A 22,971-nucleotide genomic window follows, 5' to 3' on the forward strand; every position below is an offset into this window, starting at 1 on the left:
TATGACCCGATCTATCAGCGCGTGCCCTTTGGTGGCATCCCTTGCCCTTAAGCTTCATTAAAGCCTTTCATTTTGGGCCAGCGTATTTTGGTGGAGGTATTATTTATGGCATGTGTGTGTGTGCCAGGTAACACAGATGCTGTAGAGAGAACATTAAGAGGGAGAGAGAGACAGAGAGGGAGTGAGAGACAACTCTTTGTTCAAGGTTCATCTAGACCTCACAGCTGGCAGCAGGCAGTGAGCAGAGCAGCCCACTCTCTGAATCCTGCCTCCTGTTAGTTTGTTGTTGACGACATGTGGCAGTGATATTATCCAAATTAACTGCATCCCCCATCGGTACCAAAGCCTTAGTTGGATACTAATGGCCACCTTGCTTATTAATCTGAAAGGAAGTTGGATTTGGGGAGAGGAGGATAACAGGTGCAGGGATAGAGGGAGAGATATGGATAATATAGATTATTAATGAACTTTTGGATTGCTCGTGATTCGCCCCAGGTCTGTTTGGGGCTCCATATGTTGCCTTGGACAGTTCATCTGCAGCAGACCTCAGGTGGCTCAGTGACCCAACCTAATGCAACTGAACCAGTGCTAAGACAAACACACGCAAGTGTGCAAAAGTAGTCTGCATGAGCCACATTTTGAGCTATACAAGTAAGAAAAAAATCTGCCTCATAGGAGTCCAATTATGTTAATCTTCTGGATGTAAACATATTCTGTTGATTGAGTCAAGAAGATATTTTGAGTAGAAGGTAAATATCTCGATTATAATCAGATTCCACTAATTGTGCATGATCAGTGTGCAACATGATTATTGTTTGAATGCTGGCCCGCTGCTTATTAAATTTTGACCCTTGTGGTTTACATGCCAAAAAGTTTGGACTCTACTGAGCACAACAACCACGCACAAAGTTAAACTGACTCTACCACTTATTTCCCTCCCTCACTACTTCAATGTAATGCAAAATGAGGCGGCATCAAAAAGATGTGTAAATTACATCTGGCTTCCAGGACACTATCTGGCTGCCAGGAAGCGTCCGTAAATATTTATTGCGGAACATCAGTGAAGTGTGTGAAGGTGCGGATGTCTGCCAGAAAGAGTGTGTACTCATGTGTGTGTCCAGCTGTGCAGTACTCAAGAACACACACACACACACACACACACACACACAGCACTGGCAAGGAGATGCTTCGTAATTCATCATTTCTTTTACTTAAGCCTTTTTGGTGGCCTTGTTCAAGCCTGACAGGAAGCATATCCAATTCGTAATTAACTGCAGTTTGACAAGAGTTACAGGTTTGGTGGCCTGATTCTTCAACTAAACAAATCAACACCAACTAATGCTATTTCATGCATCTCATAACTACGGTATATCAAGCTGGACCAACACACCATTACCTACTTTCCACAATTCCCTCTAGACTTTCAGCTAAACTATATTCCACACCACTCAAAAGTACATTGAATGTGAGTTCTTGTTCTCTCATTATATGTAAATATGCTGTGTGACTCTGTGTAATGGTCAATATGTGTAGGCAACTGCAGTCCTGTCAGCCGACACCTGTATTCTGTGTTTTGTGTCTGTCATTGAATGAAGTGATTCCATATGAAATCTGATTTGCAATTTGGCTGAGCAGCAATATAACTTGTATTTACAACATAACATTATTCCGAAACATATCAAGATAACTACCCAAGCAGTCAAGAATAAATGTAGAAAAGCCAAAAGTTAATGGGTGTCTGATAAACTGCAAGTGTCCCACAATATTATGAAAGACTTACTGCTGAAATATCAGGAAGCAGTTAAGGAAGCAAAAGTGGCTTATTAATCTGACCTCATTTTGAAGATCCATCCTAACTCTAGGGTGCTTTTCAATATTATTGACTTCCTTGTTAACCTCCCTTCTAGTCACTGTAATGAAGCCTTCCTTGATAAGTGTTTTCAAGTGTTTTAAATGTTTAATATTCTTTAACAAAAAGTAGTCCTTGACAGGGGCCAAACTGTCACCATTAATAATTTGGCAGTGATGAGCTGTTTTCAAGTCATTTCTCCCACATCGCTAGAAAAGGCTTTGACATGTATGAAGCCCTATAAACTTGCATGTAGTTTACTTTTGTTTTGGTTTTTTTTTTTCATTTCCCATGTCTTATTTCACTTTTATTTGTCACTCTGATATTGTTTTTCAGAAGTTGGTGGACATATCCAAAACTAAAATGCCAGTGAATACTGAACTTGCCCAGAAAGAGGTCTCCAATGAGGTCATCTGTTTCTTCAAGACATGTAAGTAGGACAATTGTTAGCTAACACTTTAGCTATAAGGTCCAGATGAGCCAAAGATCTTCCATGAGTTTCTTTTTAGTCTTTCTCCCCCCTAAGCAGCACTATGATGAGCAAGTGGAAATAGAGTGGCGTATAATACAACCATAGCCACCTGCATTCAATTTTAAGAGTGGGAATTGAATAACTTAGCAATCATTTGCTAGCTGTTCCAAATAAAATTTAGCTTTTTCTATTTTTATTTCTATTATTCTTTTTAGATGTAAATTGAAGCAAAATATATTCAGTGCTGTTTAGTAATTGTATAGCAAGCAACAATGAAAACTAAACAAACTCATAATGCAGTATCACCTTATACAACTCTTGCACTATACAGTATATGCACAGCTCCTCATATTTCTGTTTCCACCATTCCACCTGTGTCCTTCCTTTCAGTTTCAACTTCAGTGTGTAAATAACATATTGATATATGCAGTACAATGACTTTTAAGGACACATTCAAGGATTCACGTGCAGTGCACAGTAATCATATCTTATAAGGCTGTGAATGTAAATACTATATCAGCCTGCGGAAAAGGTAGTTTGAATGGCAGGAGAAGGAAATGGATACTGAGTGAAAAGACAGATACAGAGTATGCAGCTGTGTGCTGTAAGGTGGCAGATGCTGATTGTGGGAATCTTTTGTATGTGATAACGTGGCAAGAATGTATGTGGGTCTGTGGACTGTTGATGTGCTTTGAAAGGAACATGTGGTGACTATATACATATATGTATAGTGTAAAGTATATACATACATGGAGAAATAGAAATAGATACATAGCTCGATAATAGGTATCTGGTATCTTTTGTGTGTGTGTTTTGGTCTTATAATTGTTTTCAAATGCCTTAAAACATTCAATATTGAATTTCACAAAGAGGCATACACCCTCCAGTGGGCATGTGAATGTGGAATAGAAAACTTTAAAGGAAGACTCGGTCAGTGTCTTTCTCTTAGCAGGGCAGAAAACAGAATAAGAAAGTCCATCTTTCTTTGTTGTAAACTATATCCAAGTCTTCCTCACCTCTTCCTCTCTGTCCACATCAAGTGTAAAAAACATTGTTTGTATCTGTGGTAAATAATTATATCTATAAGTGAATTATGTTATTAGAATAACACCTGTTATGATTGTGTTTCATAGTTTGTTACTTACTGGCATAGTCTGTCCACCATGCAAGCTGTTGATGGCGGCCTGCGCTTCTGCATGGCTGGAAAACTTCACAAAGGCACAGCCTGTATACACAGAAAAAGAGAGAAAAAGAAGGGAGGGGCACAACATCAGGGAGGTGGCCTTGAAAATGGGGAGGAAACACCATTCATTACCATTGTTTTCATGTTATCTGGTTTGTAAATATATTCTGCCATTTGTGTGTTCAGCGCATAACTCTGAATAAATCAGTCTAATTGTAGTGAAGGCATTAGCTGCGTGGAACATCCTGTCCCTCGCCCATTTCTAATTCCACCCCCTCCACTTTGGAGCATGGAGCCAAGGCATTTACTATCCTGACTTGTTTGTGATTATTAATCTGTTTAATATTTACACATTGTGATTTGTGTGCAGTCACTCATAAAAGAGATTATGATGACAAAGGCATAGTATTATAATCTGCCTATCTAACCGAATCTTTGCTCGCATAAAATTTCAGATGGAGGGGGGCTTTGCTCAAGGGGCATTCAAATCATCTTAAATCTGTTGTGTAGTTAATGCACAAAAGGAAAAGTCAACATAAAAAGTTGGCCGGAAGACAAGCAAATGAATGTTGGCAGCAGTGTATTGGAGCCTCATTGAATTAACATTTCAAATGATATCAAAAATGATTCAAGTAGATAATAATAATGCACCATATGTGTTTTTGAAGCTTACACATCCTAACCACATGATTAAATAGTGTATCAGTATGTAGGTTAGGACAGGCACTAAACTACTATAACATAAAGAGAAAGCTAGTGAACTGAATTACAGTGGGACTGAAATGTGGTAATTTTCCAAAAGCCATTAAATTAAACAGGAGCTATTTCTCTAAGTTTTATGGTCGTCATAGACTGCAAGAGGTATTCCGTTATGTCCTATTCTTATCCTTGCCTTCAGGTAGCTCATGTGTTAAGTCAAGAGATACCTAATTAACAAACTCACGGATTAATTCTGCCCCCTTTTCATTAATCGAGTAGCACCCGTGTCTTAGAACCAGACAGGCTTTTCCTCAGTTCAGTCCCTGGTTTCTTGAGAGCTGCTGATACCTATTTAAAATGGTTACATGTGCTCATATACATTTATTCACTCTGCTTTCCCAAAGGAGTCATGATGATTCATTTAAATTACAAACACTGATAGGTAGAGGCTCAGGAGATATTCTGTTTTTGGCAGCGGTCCATTCACTTCTGCATCTCAGGTGTCAGCTTTGCTTCCCCCAACAAACAGATTAGTAATTTCCTGATAAAATCCCCCAAAAATTGAACCAAAGGACATGCAGTATGTGCACAATCAGTGGAGGACAGTTTCCACCTTTACCTGGGGCTTTCTATCCACATTCCCACCACACAGTAAATGGTAAGTAGCTGAAACTGTTGTGTTTGGAAATGTGGTTAGCAGTAAAGGCCATGTGTTTCTGTACCATCAAATGTCCTCAAAGCTGTATAGATCTACAGAGGCAAACAGATAAGAAGAAGCCTTTGATTCTGTCACAGCACTCTTGTACCCTTTTACTTCACTTAAACACCCCTCCAGGTGGAGAAAGGAAAGGTCTTCATTTGTCCAAGTGAAATACATCAGCCTACGGTGTGCCATTTTACGGCAGCTCTGTCTTTGAAGGAACATATGCATTTAACCTTTGTGGTTGAAATAGTAAGGGGCAGTTTGTTTTCGCAAAAGCCTTTTGGATTTGTAAGGCAAGATAACTTGCTGTTGGTTCACTAACAAGGCTATCAGATATTGTGCCAGGGTCCCGGTGACCCTGGCAGCTCAGCCCAGCCAGTAAGACATTCAAAACTGCGGGGCTTGGCACACACCATCAATGACAAAGTCATGTCAAACATACAGTGCCCTCAAATTTCTCCATCAAGAAACAGTGCTGTAGCCTTGATTCTCCTGACCTAAAAAAAAAAAAAAGTTAAGGGACACAGAGCACAACATCTCAAAAGAATTGGAAGTGCTACAGCCTCATAAATTATAGTGCACATTTGAGTTTTTGAATTTGATGGCAGAGAATGAGTTGGGGAAAAAGGAAAAAGAGAGATTGTATTGCTTTCAAGCGAGAGGATCTGCGCTGCCTTTTGAATTCCCGGGGTAATAATATGTATGCATGAATTCCATCCCACTGGATGGGTGACATTTATAACACAACTTAATTATAGACCTAAAAGCCATCTCTCTATTATTCCTGACAATTCGGGGCTCTATTCAACTCTGGCAGCAAGTGTTGCACTTTGAAAGTACTTTGAGGAGCAGCGCCATAGAGAGATGGATGTTAAACTTCTCGGCCTTTTTATTGGGTGAAGAGGGGTGCTGAAAAGCCTCTGAGTAGCATAAATTTACATCAACAGGGGACAAAGCCTCCATCATGGAACAGATAGCACTGTCAATTTCAAGGTCTGTCTCATTCAAATTACGGGAACCTCATCCCGAGCGAGGCGGCTGGCAAAATAATTTGCCGTAACATCCCGTAATGATTGCGTAGGACTGTTGCACAGTGAGTGATAGGACCAGATACCTATACATGAGACCTTTGTCTCATGGTAGCATTCATAGTTAACATTTCTCTAGTTTTCCATTTCATAGCAGCGAAACTTGAAGAAAAGGGAATGATCAAGCCAGTGATAACAGAGACAAATACCAACACAGGAAACGTATGGCGTGTGAAGAGGGGAGAAAGAAAAAGTGTGTGGGGTGCAGGAGGGTAAAAAGGAGTGAAAGCGCGAATGAGGGAGAAAACTAGCTCCTGTCTGACACAGCAGCACCGGCCTTATTTCATTTTATGTGCTGTCAATCAGCTTGAAGCATCTGAACAGACAGGAAGAGAGGGATCTGGAGAGACAGCGAAAGAGGAAACAAGCCAGGGAAAAAGAAAGGTAGTGGGCCGGTGGGGTGACACACAGCAATAGACCCAGGATTAACAGTGAGAGGAACAGATGCAGACACAGATAGGAGTGTGGTTCAGTATAGCCAGCCTTTTCTCTTCGATATACTCAGAAGGCTCGCACATTACCAACCCCTCTCCCTTACCCTCCCACGCATTCTTTTCACACGTTCACATGCTTCATATAGGAGAATAAATCACAGTCAACGGGGAGAAAGAAAGATAGAGGTTCCAAGCAATATCGTTGGTGTTATCGCCTCAAATATGGCTGTGACACAGGGACCCATCAAAGGATGATTGGGGAGCCTCTCGCACTCTCAGAACAATCCCACCTGCATCGCACATTTCACAGCCATCTTTAATTTGACCACGCTCTACTAACTAAATAGCACATGAGCCACAGACATGAATGCATAAGCCATTACCGAATGCATGCAAATCTGCCGCAGAGTGAGTGACAGCAGCAAAACCCAGAGCCCGGCTGCTTTATTTACAGTAGGACATTATCGTCCAATGGTGTCCCAGGGGAGGGATGACGGGAATGTGGGAAACAAACATGATTACACCCCTCCGCTTTTCAGATAACAGGAAGAGGAGGAGGAGGGGGGAGGGGGGTGAGCAGAAAGACGAGGTGTTGTATGATGTATTTGTTGAGTACAAGCCCAGGGTGAGAGGAGCTGCTGTGATGAAGAGACAGCATAAGAAGAAGTTCGGGAGGGAAAGGAAAAAAAGGAGTGAGAGGTAGAGTGAGAACAAAAAAGGGAAGGGAAATACAGAAAGTAGCGAGAAAAAGAAAGTGGGAGGAAGGAGGTGTCGGAGCACGGTGACAATGAGGTATGAAAGAAATGCAAGCGAGACACATAAGAGGTGGTGAAAAAAACAGACTGGCTGAAGGGGAGGATGAGTTATTCAGGAGAGCAGAGTGGATCGCAGACGATGCCAATGAGTGCACAGCGGGTGAAGCATTGGCTCTAAAAATGTAAAGAGCAGAAAGAGAAAGAGAGACAGCACACGTACAAACAGACGGGGATTAAGAGGCACAGACAGGGCTAAAGTAGAGAAAAAAAAAAGAGTGGGAGGTGTGTGGGCTCTGACCCTTACTGGCCCCATCAGGCCCTCGCAGGACGGTGCACTCCTCGATCTGGCCGAAGGTCTCGAACAGCCGCCGGACGTCATCCTCACTCTGCTGCTTGCCGAGCATTCCCACAAACAGCTTCCTGTCTTCTGGATAGGAAGAGGGGAAAGGGGGGGGGGTTGAGGAAGGGGGGGTGGGGGGTGGGGGGTGGAAGAGAGGAGAGAACAGACAAATGCTACAGCTGATGGCACCGTTCTGCTGAGCTGAGAGCAACTCAAACCCCCTCCACCCCTCCCCACCCCCCCCCACCCCCCCTCTTTTATCAGCAGTCTGCTGTGTTGAGCCTACACTGCTGCTGCTGCTGCTTCTGCTGCTGCTGTTGTTGTTATTGTTGATCTTACTGTTGTGTGGTGTGCCACCCCACCCTGGTATGAGGGTGAGATATATTCCTGTTTCCACTGAGTTATTCAAGTCTGCCACAGTGATGTTTGATACAGATGATGTTTTGAGCGCTGTTGGTTTCAGGTAAAGGTAGAAAGAGTGCGGGACTATTTTGCTCAGGTAGACAAACTGTTAGATCGTCTGGGTGCTTAAGTCACTAAGTTGAAAGAGAACATGGAACAAGAACATGGTATTACATTTTCTCATCACCAAGGCAGTAGGAATTGTAATAAGCAAGAGTAAAGTCTGTGTCAGAGGTGTTTTCTTCTGGGCAATGAATAATATCCACAGGAGTTTTAAAGGTCTTCCCTCATTTGCAGCACATGCTGTACTGGTTTCTCATTAAAGTCTGTTCTCACCCGCTCTGCTCTCTGTTGACTATGATATGTAAAATAAGTTGTATGGAAAGTTTAGGGCACTCACATATCGTAACTCTGAATTATTGTGGGGAACTTTAAGCCAGGGAACAAATACTTTGGAAAACGAGTCAAGTCAGATTTAAAAATGAACATGCGTCTGTGCATTGCGCGGTGTTGCCCGCCTACAAATAACAGATGAAGCTTTTCGGTGTGAAGCTGTTAGTGGATAATTATCAGCCAAAGGTTTACAGATTTCCCATTTTTCAACTCCCAATCGCAACAAATCAAAACTAGAATCAGCCTGGTTCACTGCATGCAATTCAGAAAAAGAATTTGTCTTCCTACCATTTTGTGCACACACTGCATAATTTTTTGTACATTGTTTAATGTTAAAGGGTAAATGATTTTTTTTCTTGCAATTTCATTGCAACACAACCACAATAACCATGGCCAAGATCTATTACTTCCTCCTTAGCCCAGAGATGGAGCATGGCAGAAAGCAAAACATTGTAACTCTGAAAGCTACAAGGTCTAGTTCTCATACATCAAAACTAAAGAATGACAAAATATTACAGTAGGTAGTTTATATTGTGATATATGAACTCCTGTCTGGATATTTCTTAATAGAAAATAATCAGTAAAATAAGTGAGCTCAAAATCAGTTCTCTGTATGACTCATGAAAATATCAGAGCTACATTCTGGCTATCAAACCAACATCTTTAAGGTCATGGGTGAGTGGTCAAGGAAAAACAATGCCCAATGGACAGTCTAAGTGTTGGCTAAATCTTGTGTGAGTTTAATATCTGAGCTGACACTGAGCACTGTCTTTTTGAAAGTTCCCAGCCAGTACTTAACTGGAATAAAATTTACGTTTGAAGGGCAACTCCACCTGCACCAACATCCTTACTGCTACTGCAAGTCATAGTTGCCTCCTGAGCTCCAGAGGGGGGCATTCAGGCCCAGATGTATGGGCTCTATACCACAAAATTTTGGCCAGTCAGAAAGCTGGATTTTTCTAATTAATCTTCCCGGTGCTCTGGCATTAGACAGAGCATTCATCTTCTTTACATCTTTTACATTATGCATCCCCTATTCTGCTGTGTTGTGGAATGAAATGGCTACTAGCAAGAACCCATCGCCAGAACTGATGGAAAGTGGCAGGAAGAGGAAGAAGAGTTTATTGGAAATGACACTGTTGATCTTCAGTGTGAGTCATTTGACTGGTAGGGAGCGGGGTGAGGAGCAGGGAGGAGCGGAGGGCGAGAGCATCACCTGGGCCTCGACAGATGTGACGCCTCCTGTACCTGCCAGGCCCCATTAGACGCAGCTGTTCTAAAAATAAAGCACCAGAGCTTCCTTTTTTGCAGCAGGGAAATCAGATCCTGTTCAATTCCTGTAAAGTTCAAATGAGACACGTGCCTGCTACCCGCTTGGCCACACAAATGAGCACCTGCATAATCAATAAGGCCACGCTGCCTCGTCTCTACTGCTGGTGCTTGTAGCTGTGGTGTCAGTCCATGTTCCAGTAGTCACACCTCACACAGCAGGATTTCTCAAACCCACCAGCTGAGCCTGATACCACTGCTCATTACTGTTCTTCCTCCCTTGGAGCTCCAGGCTGGGAAGTGAGTGAGAACCCTGAGGAGATCGCCACAGAGGCAGCCACTTATACTGTCAACTGGGATTTAGCAAAGACGGACAGGAGGACAGACATCTAGCTGGATATTGAGCATCAGTGGAGGAGTTGCGTAGCTGTAAAGTCAGCCCTGAACAGGTGTTAGAGAGAAATGAGCCTGACCCCTGTCTTTGGCAGCAAAGGTGAAGCAGGCAACAGCCTGTCCATAGTGCATGTGACTTTGCCATGATCGTCCCCTCCATCTTTCAGATTTTCACTGAGGTGTCACTGTTACAACTTAAATGGGTAGAGTGCAGTTTTACAGGCCTCCTGCAGTGTGTTAATGTTTTGGGACAAAAGTCTCATCTCGGTCCTGGCCCGAGGAGATCTAATGGCGGCTTTACAAGGCTAATTAACAAGCCATGAGCGAGGTAATGAACTTTCCAAATGTGCTGGCAAACGCAAAAATAAATTACACCCCAGTGAAGGCATTAAAGGAAGTGTGAGTGTACTTCGGAGCCTTCCTTTGGGAGAGCCACAGTGAGAAAATGAATTTGGAGCTGCTATCTTTTCATTGCCTGACCTAAGAGTGTCTCAGTCGGCCCACCGCATGCCCTGGCCAGAGTATAGATTGCTATTAATTAGTCCACTTTGCACCTGTCTCCAAAGCAGCTCTTATTGGATTTTGCAAGTTCCTGCTGATCTCCTATGGCCACTTGCAAGCTTTAAATTGGCATTTTATGAATATGAATAAATATCTTGTAATGCACCCTCTGCACAAGGAGATGACTCCATGACTCAAAAGAGTTATCCATTAAAAGTGGGGAGTGGAGGAAAAAAAAAAAAAGAATACTCCTCTCTAGTACAGTCATGCATTTGCATTAAGAGGGGTGAGGACCTTCCTATGGAACTGACTGCAGATATAGAAGTGTGACAAAACTCATTGAACTGACTGTTTGACCTCTTTGTACTTATCTCTCATTGAGAGAGGCTCATCTTATCCCTCTAACAGAGCTGATCCACACAGTTGGAGAACATTTGAGCTCTACAGCACTTCTCTGCTCTACTCTGAAGAGACCTTTGTAATCTGCGCTTTCAAACCTTGCCACTACTTAAATAATATTATTAAATAATAATGTGTGTGTGTGTGTGTGTGTGTGTGTGTGTGTGTGTGTGTGTGTGTGTGTGTGTATGGTAGTTAGAAAGCCTGCCTACATAGTTTTGATTTTCTTGTTTTATTGCATCTTCAAACAACAGCAGGTTCAGGGGCATATATACAATTTAAAATGGGTTTTGGTGTATGGCAGTGTATGTGAACACATGTCTTTATATTGCTTGTCAGTTTTTTTTATTCTTATTTCATTCTTACTGTACTGTAAAAAAACTCTCTATATAATATATATGCCTACACACTAGAAGGTGAAGACATATAAAGTTTTAATACAGACTTCAGCCAGTGCACACTTACTTGCTCTCACACACAGTCATACACACGTCTTTTTTGTTTCCCCCCGTGTCTCATCTTTTGACTGAAGGTGGGAGCAATTGAGTGGAAAATGGTTCCATGTCAGTCTCCAGCCATGTCCAAACTGAGGTGGCATGTGGACAGCCCTATTTTATGAATGCAAATAAAAAAGGAGATCAAAAAAGTTATCAAAACACTACTGACATCTGACAATTGCTTGTCTCAGGAAGCCTTTTCATTTCAGCGCCCGGTATATTAAAAATTAATGGATTTTGCACAGACGCCATATGCTGTCAAGATTGATGCTTCTCTCCCTGGAATAAAGTGCTACTTGTGTTGTAGGCTGCGGTATATGCATATAGATTGTGCTTTTCTGTTCCTCTCTTCTGTTTTTGTCTATCTATTGCTCTCTTTCTCTTTATCCTTTACTGTCATTGCCCTACTCTTTCTCACCAGGCATAGCCTTAGTTGCTGTAAAGTCTACTTTTCAAAATTTTCTGCTTTTGTTTGCCAATAATGGGAATATTCTCTTTAAGGAATTACTCTCTTGCTAAAATGGTAAATATTTCTTTCTTCTCCTTTTTTTTTTTGGTTTTTCTTTTTTTCATGATTCTATCACTCATTGCCCACTGGCAGTAGTAAGGGAAACTTGGTAATAGTAAGTGTTCAGAAAGCATGGACAGCTGCATCCAACGATAAAAGATGCCTGCTAGGCCAGTGGGTGCATCTCAAATGCAGAGTAATGTTCCAGGCAGCACAACAGAGAAGTTGTACTTCTTATGGACTCATTAGAAAAGCCTGACGCTCGTGCGCTGCTGCCTGGGAGGCCCACCACCACACATGCTCACACTCTTAGTCGTAGAGACTGGGTGTACAAAATGTTGGGAATGGCTTCTTAATATTGAGTTAGATTTTGTTTTTCATCATCTACTACAGTATATTTTCCTGCTCTGTGGAGGGCACAGGAGTCTGTTTGGAATCAAAAGGTGCCACTTGTTTTCAGAATAGGCTTTTTAGATAATAAGCGAACATTTACATTATGAAGAATTAACTTAAGTTAGTTTATTAGTTACTTGTAGTTTGACCACATCATTTCCCCCAAATAATTTCAGAGAATACTTTACCTCCTACAACCATCATTAAGTCACAAAAAACCTTCTTGTGTAATTAATTGATTAATCATTCATTAGACAAGTAATCACTAATAAAACAAAATAATAGAGTAGTTATTAATGGAAAATATTTGGACTTAAAAAATGTAGCAAATAGGTGTCAGTGCATTTAGAAAATATGGTCATGCTGCATAGTGAGTGAAGAACAATTACTTGCTATAATGGCAATGAATGATAAGGATGACTGAAAGGTATCCACCACAAATACACTGCGATAAATGGCTTTCACAATAGACCAGGGGAGAAAAACATAAAGACGAATGGAAGCACTTCAACTCAAGAGAAAAAGTTTCTGATGCAGCATAGGCATACTGTACATCTCACATTGTGCAACCACTGGTCAACATTAAAAATATATCCTACAGCCTTTCCTTAGCATGGGAATTGGCCCAGAGAGAGAATACCCAGATAGATGATGATATCAGTCAGTATAGTATTTCAAGGTAATGTTGAAATTTTATGGATTTTTTTTTAAAACATCATTTGTGTTGCTATTAACAAAGTCAGTATGGGCAGGTGGGATGAAGGTTCAAGATGGCAGTTTGATACTCAGCAATGTATTCAGGAAAGTAACTCAGGATCTCTGCACCTCCTATTGTACGTGGTAATGTCAAGGGAGGCTGCAACACCTGAGTTACCTTGTCAGCTGGGGTTTACAAACATTCTTGAGTTGCTTCAGTGTTATGGACTTATTTGTCTTACAAAAATTAGCTAAGTAGCTAGCTAAGTTAGCTTCTTTAGCACAAATATAAAAAAGGAATGAGAATCATGATTTAATAATAACATTGCTTGATAGATATTTAAGTACAGTATTTATAATGGAAACTGAATAATACCATAGTTATACTCCCACTGAACCACAGTCCTGCATAAGATATAGCAGTTTTCTTTTTTGAGTGCAGCAAATGAAGTCGTGTTGTTGTTTTTCTAAATTGATGTAATTTTAGAATTCAGAAGTGCTAAAACTTGATGTATAATTCAGTGTTAATATGCACGGTTCAAGCGCAATGTTGAAGTTAATGTAGAAAGTGCAAAATAATGTAGTGAGTTAATTGTAAAACAACATGCATGACGTAAATATCTGTTCCGCTGTGTCTCTCAGCCCCCACGAGCATTCCCTTTACCTTTAAGGTTCAGTCTTCAACTGCTTAATAAGCCCCTTTCTACTTCCAACTCGTGTTTAGTTCCTACCCAGCTAACATAAGTAATTAGACCCCATCCCACTGAAATTGATGTGCAACCACACACTAAACCTTTCTGCTGCTGGTCCCAATCTGATGTATGCAAGTGGATTATCCAGTATAGTGAGGTGGTAAATGGAATAATCAGAGGAGAACAAACATTCAAATTGTCAGTGTATCAGGCACGATGAGGGGATACAGGCTGCGTGTTTGTAAATGCATTACTCATACCTTTAGTGCTGTCACATCCATTTACCCAAGGGAGTGGGAGGAGAGCTTTAAACCCTCTGGTATGCATGATCAAAAACCAACACAGAACAACTGAGGAAGCTTGTGAGAAATTGCCTGTTGCTGCTTCTGTCCAAATATTTTAACTCATTTTTTTTCTACATTAGAAACATCTTGTCTGATGGCTAGGCCTGGTCATGGAGCTCAGAGAAAAAAGCCATTTAAGTCAATTCCTTAACTCCTTAAATTATTACTCTGCCGTGGTCAGTGCTGGGAATTTCTGCATTCTTTTATCTGTCCATGTGTCTCCATGTCTCTGTGTGTCTCAGTGTATTCCTCGGCACACACATATCAACCGCTGCCAGGGTTCTGCTTGACTTTTCAGGGTTTTGCACGATCGTGTCCAGAGGCAGAGAGGGATCTTTTGGCTTCATTTGCATGTAAAGTAGAGCGCGCTCCTCTGTGGGCGTGAGGTGCCTCCAGACAGCCCCTCCCCTGTGGCCTGCCAGACTGAACCAGCCAGCAGCCCTCACTCTTTCCTACCTGCTGGGGTGGGGCATGACAGCACAGTGCGCAACATCTTAAGGTCCTGTCAATCTCTCCACTGCCCGACTGGGGTCCACCTTCTGAGGAGCAGCAGGTTGGCAAGGACAAACATGACCCATTCACAAAGACTCCCCTCAGCCAGACAGACAAAAGGCATGGACAAGATATTAAAAAGGCTCACACAGGGCTGCTGACTTTCACATACAGGGATTGTAATGCTGATGGCACTGTATAAGTAGCCAATAAAACAAAAGTAGGGAGAGTTAATAAACAAGCAGCATAAGAGGACTGTGTGGACAAATGCACTGTGAGTGGCACATTGTGAAAAAGTCGATGTTGATGGAGGTTGCTGGGCATTTCGGGAGAGTGTTGAAACCATCTTATCAGAGTTAATAAAAGGAGAGGGTGTTGCTGGCTGACCCATCATCTCTCTTCTCATCAGTGTGGTCTCCAGTCTCACAGCAGTGGCTAGAGGAGTGGGACCTGGCTCCAAGATTGTGTTTAGATAATGGCCATCTCCAATCATAGATAATCTGGCCCCATCTTTTCTTCACAGACACAGCGGCAGACAAGGTCAGGGGGAAAAAGATTCCTGGCGAGGCAAGGAGGAGATAGGGATGGGGCGGCTCTGAGATGATTTACTGCTGAGATTCACTCAGCTGCCTCCATCACCCTCCGTTAACTTTCTCATCCTGTCGTCTCTTCCCCTCTTGCTCTTTTTGTCTTCCATCTTTCACTCTCTTGCATTTCTCCATGGGCCTTGTACTGAATCCCCACCTCTCTCTCTATCACTCGCTTCATCTCTCCCTTTGCACTGCAGTACCAATGAGACGAAGAGAGGGAAAACGAAAGGAGGAAAGAAAGAAATAGAGAAAGAGAAAGTATGAGATGTCTACTTTTTCTCATTTCTGCCCCTTTTGGATTGAAGCAAATTGCTTGGGGTTTCAAGTGTAGATACAGTAGTGTGTCAGTTGTTACACTGACCACAGAGGGTGAGTGAGCAAAGGACCCATGCCTCGATTGTGCCTTAATATCTCTGAGCTGAAATCATGGTTTGATAGAATTGGGCAGAAAAAAGGGGTGTTAGGCACATCAGATAAATACGGACTTTGTGGGGAAGAGATCAGCTGACTCAAGGAGCAGAAATAGATTTAAAAGCTGTGAATCTCCCCTCCTTTGCTCCATTATTTCTTGATAATCCAAGGAAAAAATAAAATAAGACATGAGTCATTGTAATAGACAGCCAGAGAATCAGCCCTGTGATCCACAATGGCAGCCGAGCGGCAGGATTGCGCAGTGCCGGGGCCCCTAGTCATTTTCTGAGCTCTGGTTTTACTTCTCCTCCTGACACTCCCATATCCCCAGAGAGCAGATGTCTCTCAGGGACACCGCAAACAAAAGAAGGGCTACTGGAGTCTCCAAAAGGAGTAATGGGCCCTAATGCCTTCACAGGCAGGTAATTGAGACCCCTGGACAAGCTCCCATGACAGATAATTGCTGATGTCTTGGTAGTGATAAATGTGACTCCATTCTAGAGGTGCAAATGTCCCGGTTCAACCCTCGGTTTGACAATCTAGAAGCCCCACTGGGACTGGTGTACCTGACTGGCCCTCAGCCTTCCACAGATGAATCCCACGCAATATTCTCTCCTTTAGTCAGCCCTAGCTGGGCTGTCTATTTTCCTTTAACCACAGGCCTTCATAGTAAATCTCATTTCATTGTCAGCCGCGACTGTGGTTTACTTCCCTGGCCTGTCTGCTGACTTCCTGTTGCCATTAACGCTCAATATCTCTGTTGGGACCTGTCTGCTTGGTCTTATTTCATTCTGTGCTGTGTCCTATCCTGTCCTCCCATATAGAAAGTTCATCTGACAGACTAGCAGGGCTGTGCCAGCCTAAGAGCCCTCTGTATTTCATTCACACTGCCTGTTCATCTCCCTTCTCTTTCTGCAGAAAAAAGGGTAGTAATTGATATTGGGACCCATCCATCCTCCCCTCTTAAGCCCAGAGATCCAATTTATCTTGGTGAGAATGCCGATTGGCTCTCGCCCAGGCCTTGTCGGTCAGACTTTGCCTGTTTTTAGATGGCCGTTAATTAAAGTGCCGCCATGGCAAAAATAAGATCTACATCGGGGTGTGTGTGGCAATAGAAATGGGCCATCTGATTCACACTTGACCACATAAATCAGCGAAGTGGCTCAGTCTAATCTGACCTAGGCAGTCTAAATCACCACTCTGAAATGCAAGCACAGGGCAGACACAGACCGGACCAATTAGATCCACTTCCATCCATGTAAATCTTTAACTGGCTTAATCTGCATTAACCTCAGTGATGTTAGTCACAAATGGCTTCAGAATGATCTAGTCAATCACCATACCAGTCAGGCTAAAGATGGAGGGAGGAAGCTGTGCAAGAGCACAGTATCAAAGCAGAATTTTCATATTGATATGATTCATGCTTTAAATAGCACAGCACATTCTTTTAATACAGTGAACTGAAACTAGTTTAACTTATAGGATGCACATATGATGTATCTATGGTTTGTCAGTGGAGTCCAACTGGAAGTCTCACACCACACAATGAATCACACTGAATCTGATAACTTTCAGATGGTTCAATAATTTGAACCATACTATATAATCCCAGTGTACTATTAATGAAGCAGAGAGATAGGTAGCTTGGTAGATTAGTAGCTAAGTAGGTAAATTGGAAGACAGATACTTTGATAGATATATAGTTTACATTGATTTTAGAATAGTGAAACAAAAAGTGTGTATAGCACAAAGCAGTTCTGAACTTCTTAAATCATGACATATTACACTTTAAGTGAGTTGTACTGTTTCTTCTGGTTGTTCAGTGACTAAGAAATTGCTGTATTTAGATAAATTGATAGTGTCTCTCTCCAGGTAGTATCACTGAGCTGTTTCTATAAGTTTTTGTGTTTGTGCTCATCTGTGTGTGTGTGTGTGTGTGTGTGTGTGTGTGTGTGTGTTTTTCTCCTGCTGCTTAACTGTAAGCAGACTTTACTATCACTCTGTAGAGATTGAAGGATGGAGATCCTCCCCTCCTCATTCTTTTCCATCCTCACTCTCTCATTTCTTTCTCTCTCTCTCTCTCTCTCTCTCTCTCTCTCTCTCCACGTCTCTGTCTTGTCTTTGAACTGCTCCCAGTGACTGTGAACCTGAGACAGCCCCTCTGCTGGCACAGATGGGAAGTCAATAGAAGCAAGTGACCTATATTATGGGCTACTCTACTAACTCCCAGTGTGTCTCAAGTGAGAGCAGAATATTAAGGATTGCATGTGTGCTATTCCAGCGTAGTTGTGTTTGTGTGTGTTTGTGTATGTGTGCGCGCATGTGTTTTAAGGGGGGTGTGCAACAGAGACCAGGAGAAGGTTAATTACCTCCTCGTCCTTCGCTGTCGGCTGGCTTCACCTGGATGGGCCGGTTCATCTGGAGAGAGAGAGAGAGAGAAGTAGAGGAGAGAAAGAGAAAGAGAGAGAAGGAAGAGAAGGGAAATCCCTGGTTAGCACACAATGATAGGAGCAACCGCTGCAATATGTGAAGAGGGAAGAGAACAAGTAAAACATGGCAGTGTTCCTGGTGCTAATGTCCTGAGTTTGTCCTGCTCTGTGGGCTAAACACAAAAATCAAACAGTGACGATGCCGTAAAAGAGATAAATCTGTGCAGTGCTCCATGCCAGCGTGTTTAATTAATCCAGGGCACTGCCTCTAGAGATGCCTGAATTCCCCTCACAGTTCAGCAGAATTAGCACTTTTCAATGACGGAGCCACACTGGGTGTCAGATGGCACTTGGAGATTAATGCCATTACATCAGCCACTCCCAGCCCCATAGGGAAAGGTCCTTTCTGGCTGGCCCTTGCTCTTCCTGTCCCCTCCTGGCTCCAGACTCCCAGTCACCAGCTATATCCTGCTCATCCCTGACCCTCAGCAATCCCTCTTTTTCTGCCTCCATCCCTTCCTTCTCTTTTGCCTCTCTACCCAGAAGCCCTTTGGAAACTCACAACTAATATGCCACTGGTCTGGTCAGCCAACCCCACCCTGTCTCAGCCTCCTAAACTATTGAGAGCCACTGAACAGCGTAGCTGTGAAACAGCTTGTGAAAGGTTAACAGTAGGGAATCGATAAACAACCTTTGAAGATCCATTTCATAGTGAGGTGAAAGCAAAAGGACGCCAAGCTAACATAAAAAAACCCTTTTAAAAACTGCCTGCCGTGAATAAAAACTCCCCTTGTTCTTTTTGCTCCCCTGACTATGGTTTCATTTTTTCTCACTCCCTGCAGTTTGAATATGAAAACAGAAAAACACTCGATCTAGTGCCTTCTCTGAAACAGGAATAATATTCCCTCATTCCTCTGTGAAAAGGGTGGGTGTTAAGAGCCACCCTCAAAAACCCTTGCTTATTGAGGCTACCCACGCATGTCATATTTGGCATTGTGTTTTATATTTGGCATTGTGCTCCTCTGGTTTCAGTTGGCAGTGGGCCTATCTTTCTAACTAGGCCATGTGAACAGGTCCGTCATGTGAGTGCCAGTGAATGGCACACGGTACTGCCCACTCAGATCAGTCAGCTAGGGCGGCACAGTGGGTGTTGGGCCCTCAGGCAACGTAGCACTTGACAGCAGTTGACATGAGCCCGGACCATGGCCAAATATAGACCTAAGACTGGTGGACATGTATAGACAAGCATATACATGGTGACACCCTGGGGACGTAATGTACTTGCCAAGCAATATGCTGTGACACTGGAACAAAGCTTCGAGAGATGACGGACACATCACAAAGACAAGCGCATGAAACCATACACACACACAGACACAGGCTAAGGAGCAATAACACCCATACAAATTGATCTGCACACACTTGATAATCTCCACAGATAACTGTAGTTTCTAAACTAATAAAATATATAACCTAAGGCAAATAGTAAATATACAGAATCTATTATTGTTTGTCCCAGGGTGGATAACATTGATGGTGCAGAGATACTAAGAAACAAAAGAAATACTGTCAAATCATGTCTTGCTCACAAATTTTTACATGTGTTTGTAACGTTTCAGGGCATGTTACCTAGTTAGAGTGATCATCCTGCATATGAATAGAAATACAAAGGTCATATACTCAGTTCCGCAGCTGTCAGTGCCTGATGAGCTGAAGCATCACTGAGAAACTGACACTGACCTGTTGACACACTACTGGTCACTCTGAATAAACATCATCCATTCATACTAACAGTGCTATTCTAACACTTTTTAGGTATCCTTTAACAGTCATTAGATTTACTTAAAGGGATGAAGTGGCGACTTACTACTTTCAAGTCTGAGATAAAGCTTTAGAGAGGAAATTTCCTTATGTTCTCAAGGGGGACTATAAGTCCAGATGTTTCAGCTACAGCCATTACTCTGTCAGAGGCTGGTTCACTGAGGCTCTGACAGGATGGTGTGAGTATGAGGTCCTGTTGGGTTTTGTTTATAGTGTGGATCAAGGGCTAAAGTGGCTCTTAGCATCATTATAATTACCATCTTTGTACAGCCTTAAACATCCAGACTGGAACCTTTTCTACTGTCTGGTTGCATAACTGCTATCAATATTGCATTGAATATTTTTATATGTGACTCTTAGGTAAAGTTCAGGTAGGGTGAAGCATTGATGTATGTGAGTGTGTGGTGGAGAGAATTAAGGTCAGTTGAAGCATTGTAAGCAGTAAGTTAAGGTGTGCTCTGCCTACATACTACAAGTGTGTGTATGTGTATGTCTTGATGGCAGCTCGGGTTGGGGGCAGAATTTGTCTCACATAAGAGGTTTAGGGTAGTCCCAAGATCCCTGTCCAGTGATCAGTCAGCTTCTAGGTCTTAAACGCCAGCGATTGGTCAGGAGGCTTCATTAGTAGCCCCTGAGCCACTGCAGCAACAAGAGTCATTAGACAACCCAAAAGTATACTTGGGGGTTGCTAGGCAACCAAGCGGAGGTGGCCGGCAGGCAGGCAAGACAAGCTGGCCGCTGGTCTGCGGGCTGTTAGCCAACCAATTGGCACTCCTTTCTTTCTTCTTTTTTTCTTTACTTGGTCCAAGGAGGTCATAGTGAGAGGGGAGGAAAAAAAGATTTCTCAACTCCCACCTTCCAGCATGTCCCACTTTCATGTCCCTTTTTAGTGACTGTGACAATGAGTTTTCAGAGCGACTCTGCTGCAACTTTTGCTCCAGCTTCCTGCCAAATTATGGAGTTCAGCTTGATGCCAGACTACGAAGTTGTGAGTGGTGCTCACATGCATATGGCAGCAGTTAAGATGCCTGCTTCTCTGAGCTACTTTATATTGTCCTCTACATATATTTTCTTGCGCAAACAGAAGGAATGTTTTTAGCACACAAGCTCATTGAACAGAAATCTTGAAGTTGACTTTACTTTTATCCTCTCTCTCTCTGTTTCTCTCTCTCTCTTTCACTCACACTCACACACACACACACACATGCACAGTGGCACAAAAAGTCTTGGGGCTCAATAACAGCAGGTGGCTTAGGTGACATTTTAATCCCTTATTACTGAGTGCAGGATTAGCCAACAGATCAAGGCAGAGTTAATTATATGAATTCATCAGAGGCTGGGCGAAGAGGCAGCCTGCTTTCCCCTTGGGCCAGGACCCACCCCCACCCCACCACCCACCCTTTGCGCGCACACACACACACACACACACACACACACACAGAGGAAGAGGACAAGTGACATTCTGTCTATCTGAGAAGCTAGCTACTTCCTTATTAGCATTACAGCAGCAGAAAGCTAAGATAACATACAGTGGAGCCTCCAGAGATGCTGTAAGACAAATGACATCTACTACCTTCCCATTGGGCCCCGTGAAATGAACTGCGTAGACATTGGAGGGGAAGACTACAGGCTTTTTCATCCTGCAGACGTGTGGCTGCCGAGGCTGAAAGGAGTTCAACACCCCCCGTCTTGCTTTATCTTTGTCTCTCTCTGCCCCTTTGGCCTCCAAAACCAATATGCTTCCCACCACAGCCCCTTAATGGGTTGATCAATGCTGACAAATAGGCAGCTCATGCTGTCTTGCCTGGGAACTCACAGCTCTGTGCCTGTGTGCTGCTGCACTTAGAGAGGCCATCTCTCTTTCTCCTCATCTCTCCCTCTCCTTTTCTGTCTTTCTCTTTCTTTCACTCACTTTTTTTTCCTCTCCATATTTTCCCCTCCTTCATGCTCTACTTCCTTTATGTCTATACATTCATTTTTTTTCTTTGTTCTAATCTCCAGGGGCAAATCTATATTTTTCATTCTGTTATGATGAATAAAAGTCAGCTGAAGTCACGGAGGGGTGGAGAACCAACAGTGTGGAAGAGAGGAACTTGCTTACATTTTCCAGTAAAGGGCTGTGTGTAAGTTTCAGAGCATACGGCTGTGTGTGTGTTTGTGTGTGTGCGCACGCATTCAAGTCCATCTGTCTTGGGCTGGTGTGTCTGATTGATAATAGTGCAGTGAGGAGGAAGAGAGACAAGGACACCACTGGCCTTTGACCGCGTTTGACCATGCTTTGTGAATACCACTGCTCACAAAGCAAGCAAGGAGAAATGCTATCTACCAGACATTCTAAATTCAGAAAAATGTTCTCTCCGAGCCATGGCAAGAGTGTGAGTATTTATACTCTTCCTCCACTGTTGAGTCACTTTGACTGTAACTCTTACACTTCTTACTTTCTTTTTAGATGACTCGCATTATCCAGTATGATGGTGGACCTTTAAGTGATCCCAAGTTGAATTAGACGAATAAATTACACCTGTGAGAAAGTCCTGATCTCTACATTTAAAGCATTTATCTCCGTTGTTGGCTTCTATTTAGTCTTCTGAACCTGTCTGGAAAAGTATCTATGTGATTAGCCATCCAACTTTTTAGGATCATTATTTTTTATTCTGCATTTTAAGGACATGCCAATCAACTGCAAGAACTTAACATACAGTGCATGTTGTAATAAATTGAGCACCAGACAGACCTAACAACAGAGACACCCAGATAATTCTGAAGTCCTCTAAGTAGAATGTGTTGGGCTTGAGTGCTGGGCTAAACCCACAAAAAGTCCTTTAAGTGCTGCCTGTGCATTAAATGTCAAGTCACTCAGAAAAGGACAGCAAGCTAAAGGGATACAAGATAAAATGGTTTCACAAGGATGTAATGAAAAAATGTTTTAACTACATATTTACAATGATCAGCAGAGTGTTGTGTCATATGCACACCATGCACTGTGAAGGTGTATCTGGACACGAGGTACTATTTTTGTTCTTCAGTGAGCATCCACGCTTGGTAGTTTTGCTGGCTGAAGTGGGATATTGATAGGAGGGTGTGGTGATGAATCATTACCTTCTCTGCCAGTCACATTACTCATCTCGTAAAATTTAAACAGCTGTGCCAATCACAGTGGCTCATGAGGAATATGGCTCACCAAATGAAGGGAAGAGTCTAGACCAGTTTGTCTAAAT

At 42.6% G+C, this 22,971-nt stretch overlaps 1 protein-coding gene across 1 annotated transcript in view; it reads right to left on the reverse strand.

Annotated features, from left to right (window-relative positions):
• The window catches only part of celf6 (CUGBP Elav-like family member 6), a 137,977-nt gene that overhangs the window by 32,226 nt on the left and 82,780 nt on the right, over positions 1-22,971 (reverse strand). The window contains 3 exon segments of the mRNA XM_051076972.1: positions 3,467-3,546; positions 7,482-7,610; positions 17,873-17,921. Coding sequence (XP_050932929.1) covers positions 3,467-3,546; positions 7,482-7,610; positions 17,873-17,921 — 258 coding nt within the window.

This window comes from Lates calcarifer, linkage group LG2, assembly GCF_001640805.2.
Source record: "Lates calcarifer isolate ASB-BC8 linkage group LG2, TLL_Latcal_v3, whole genome shotgun sequence".
Taxonomy (NCBI): Eukaryota; Metazoa; Chordata; class Actinopteri; family Centropomidae; genus Lates; species Lates calcarifer.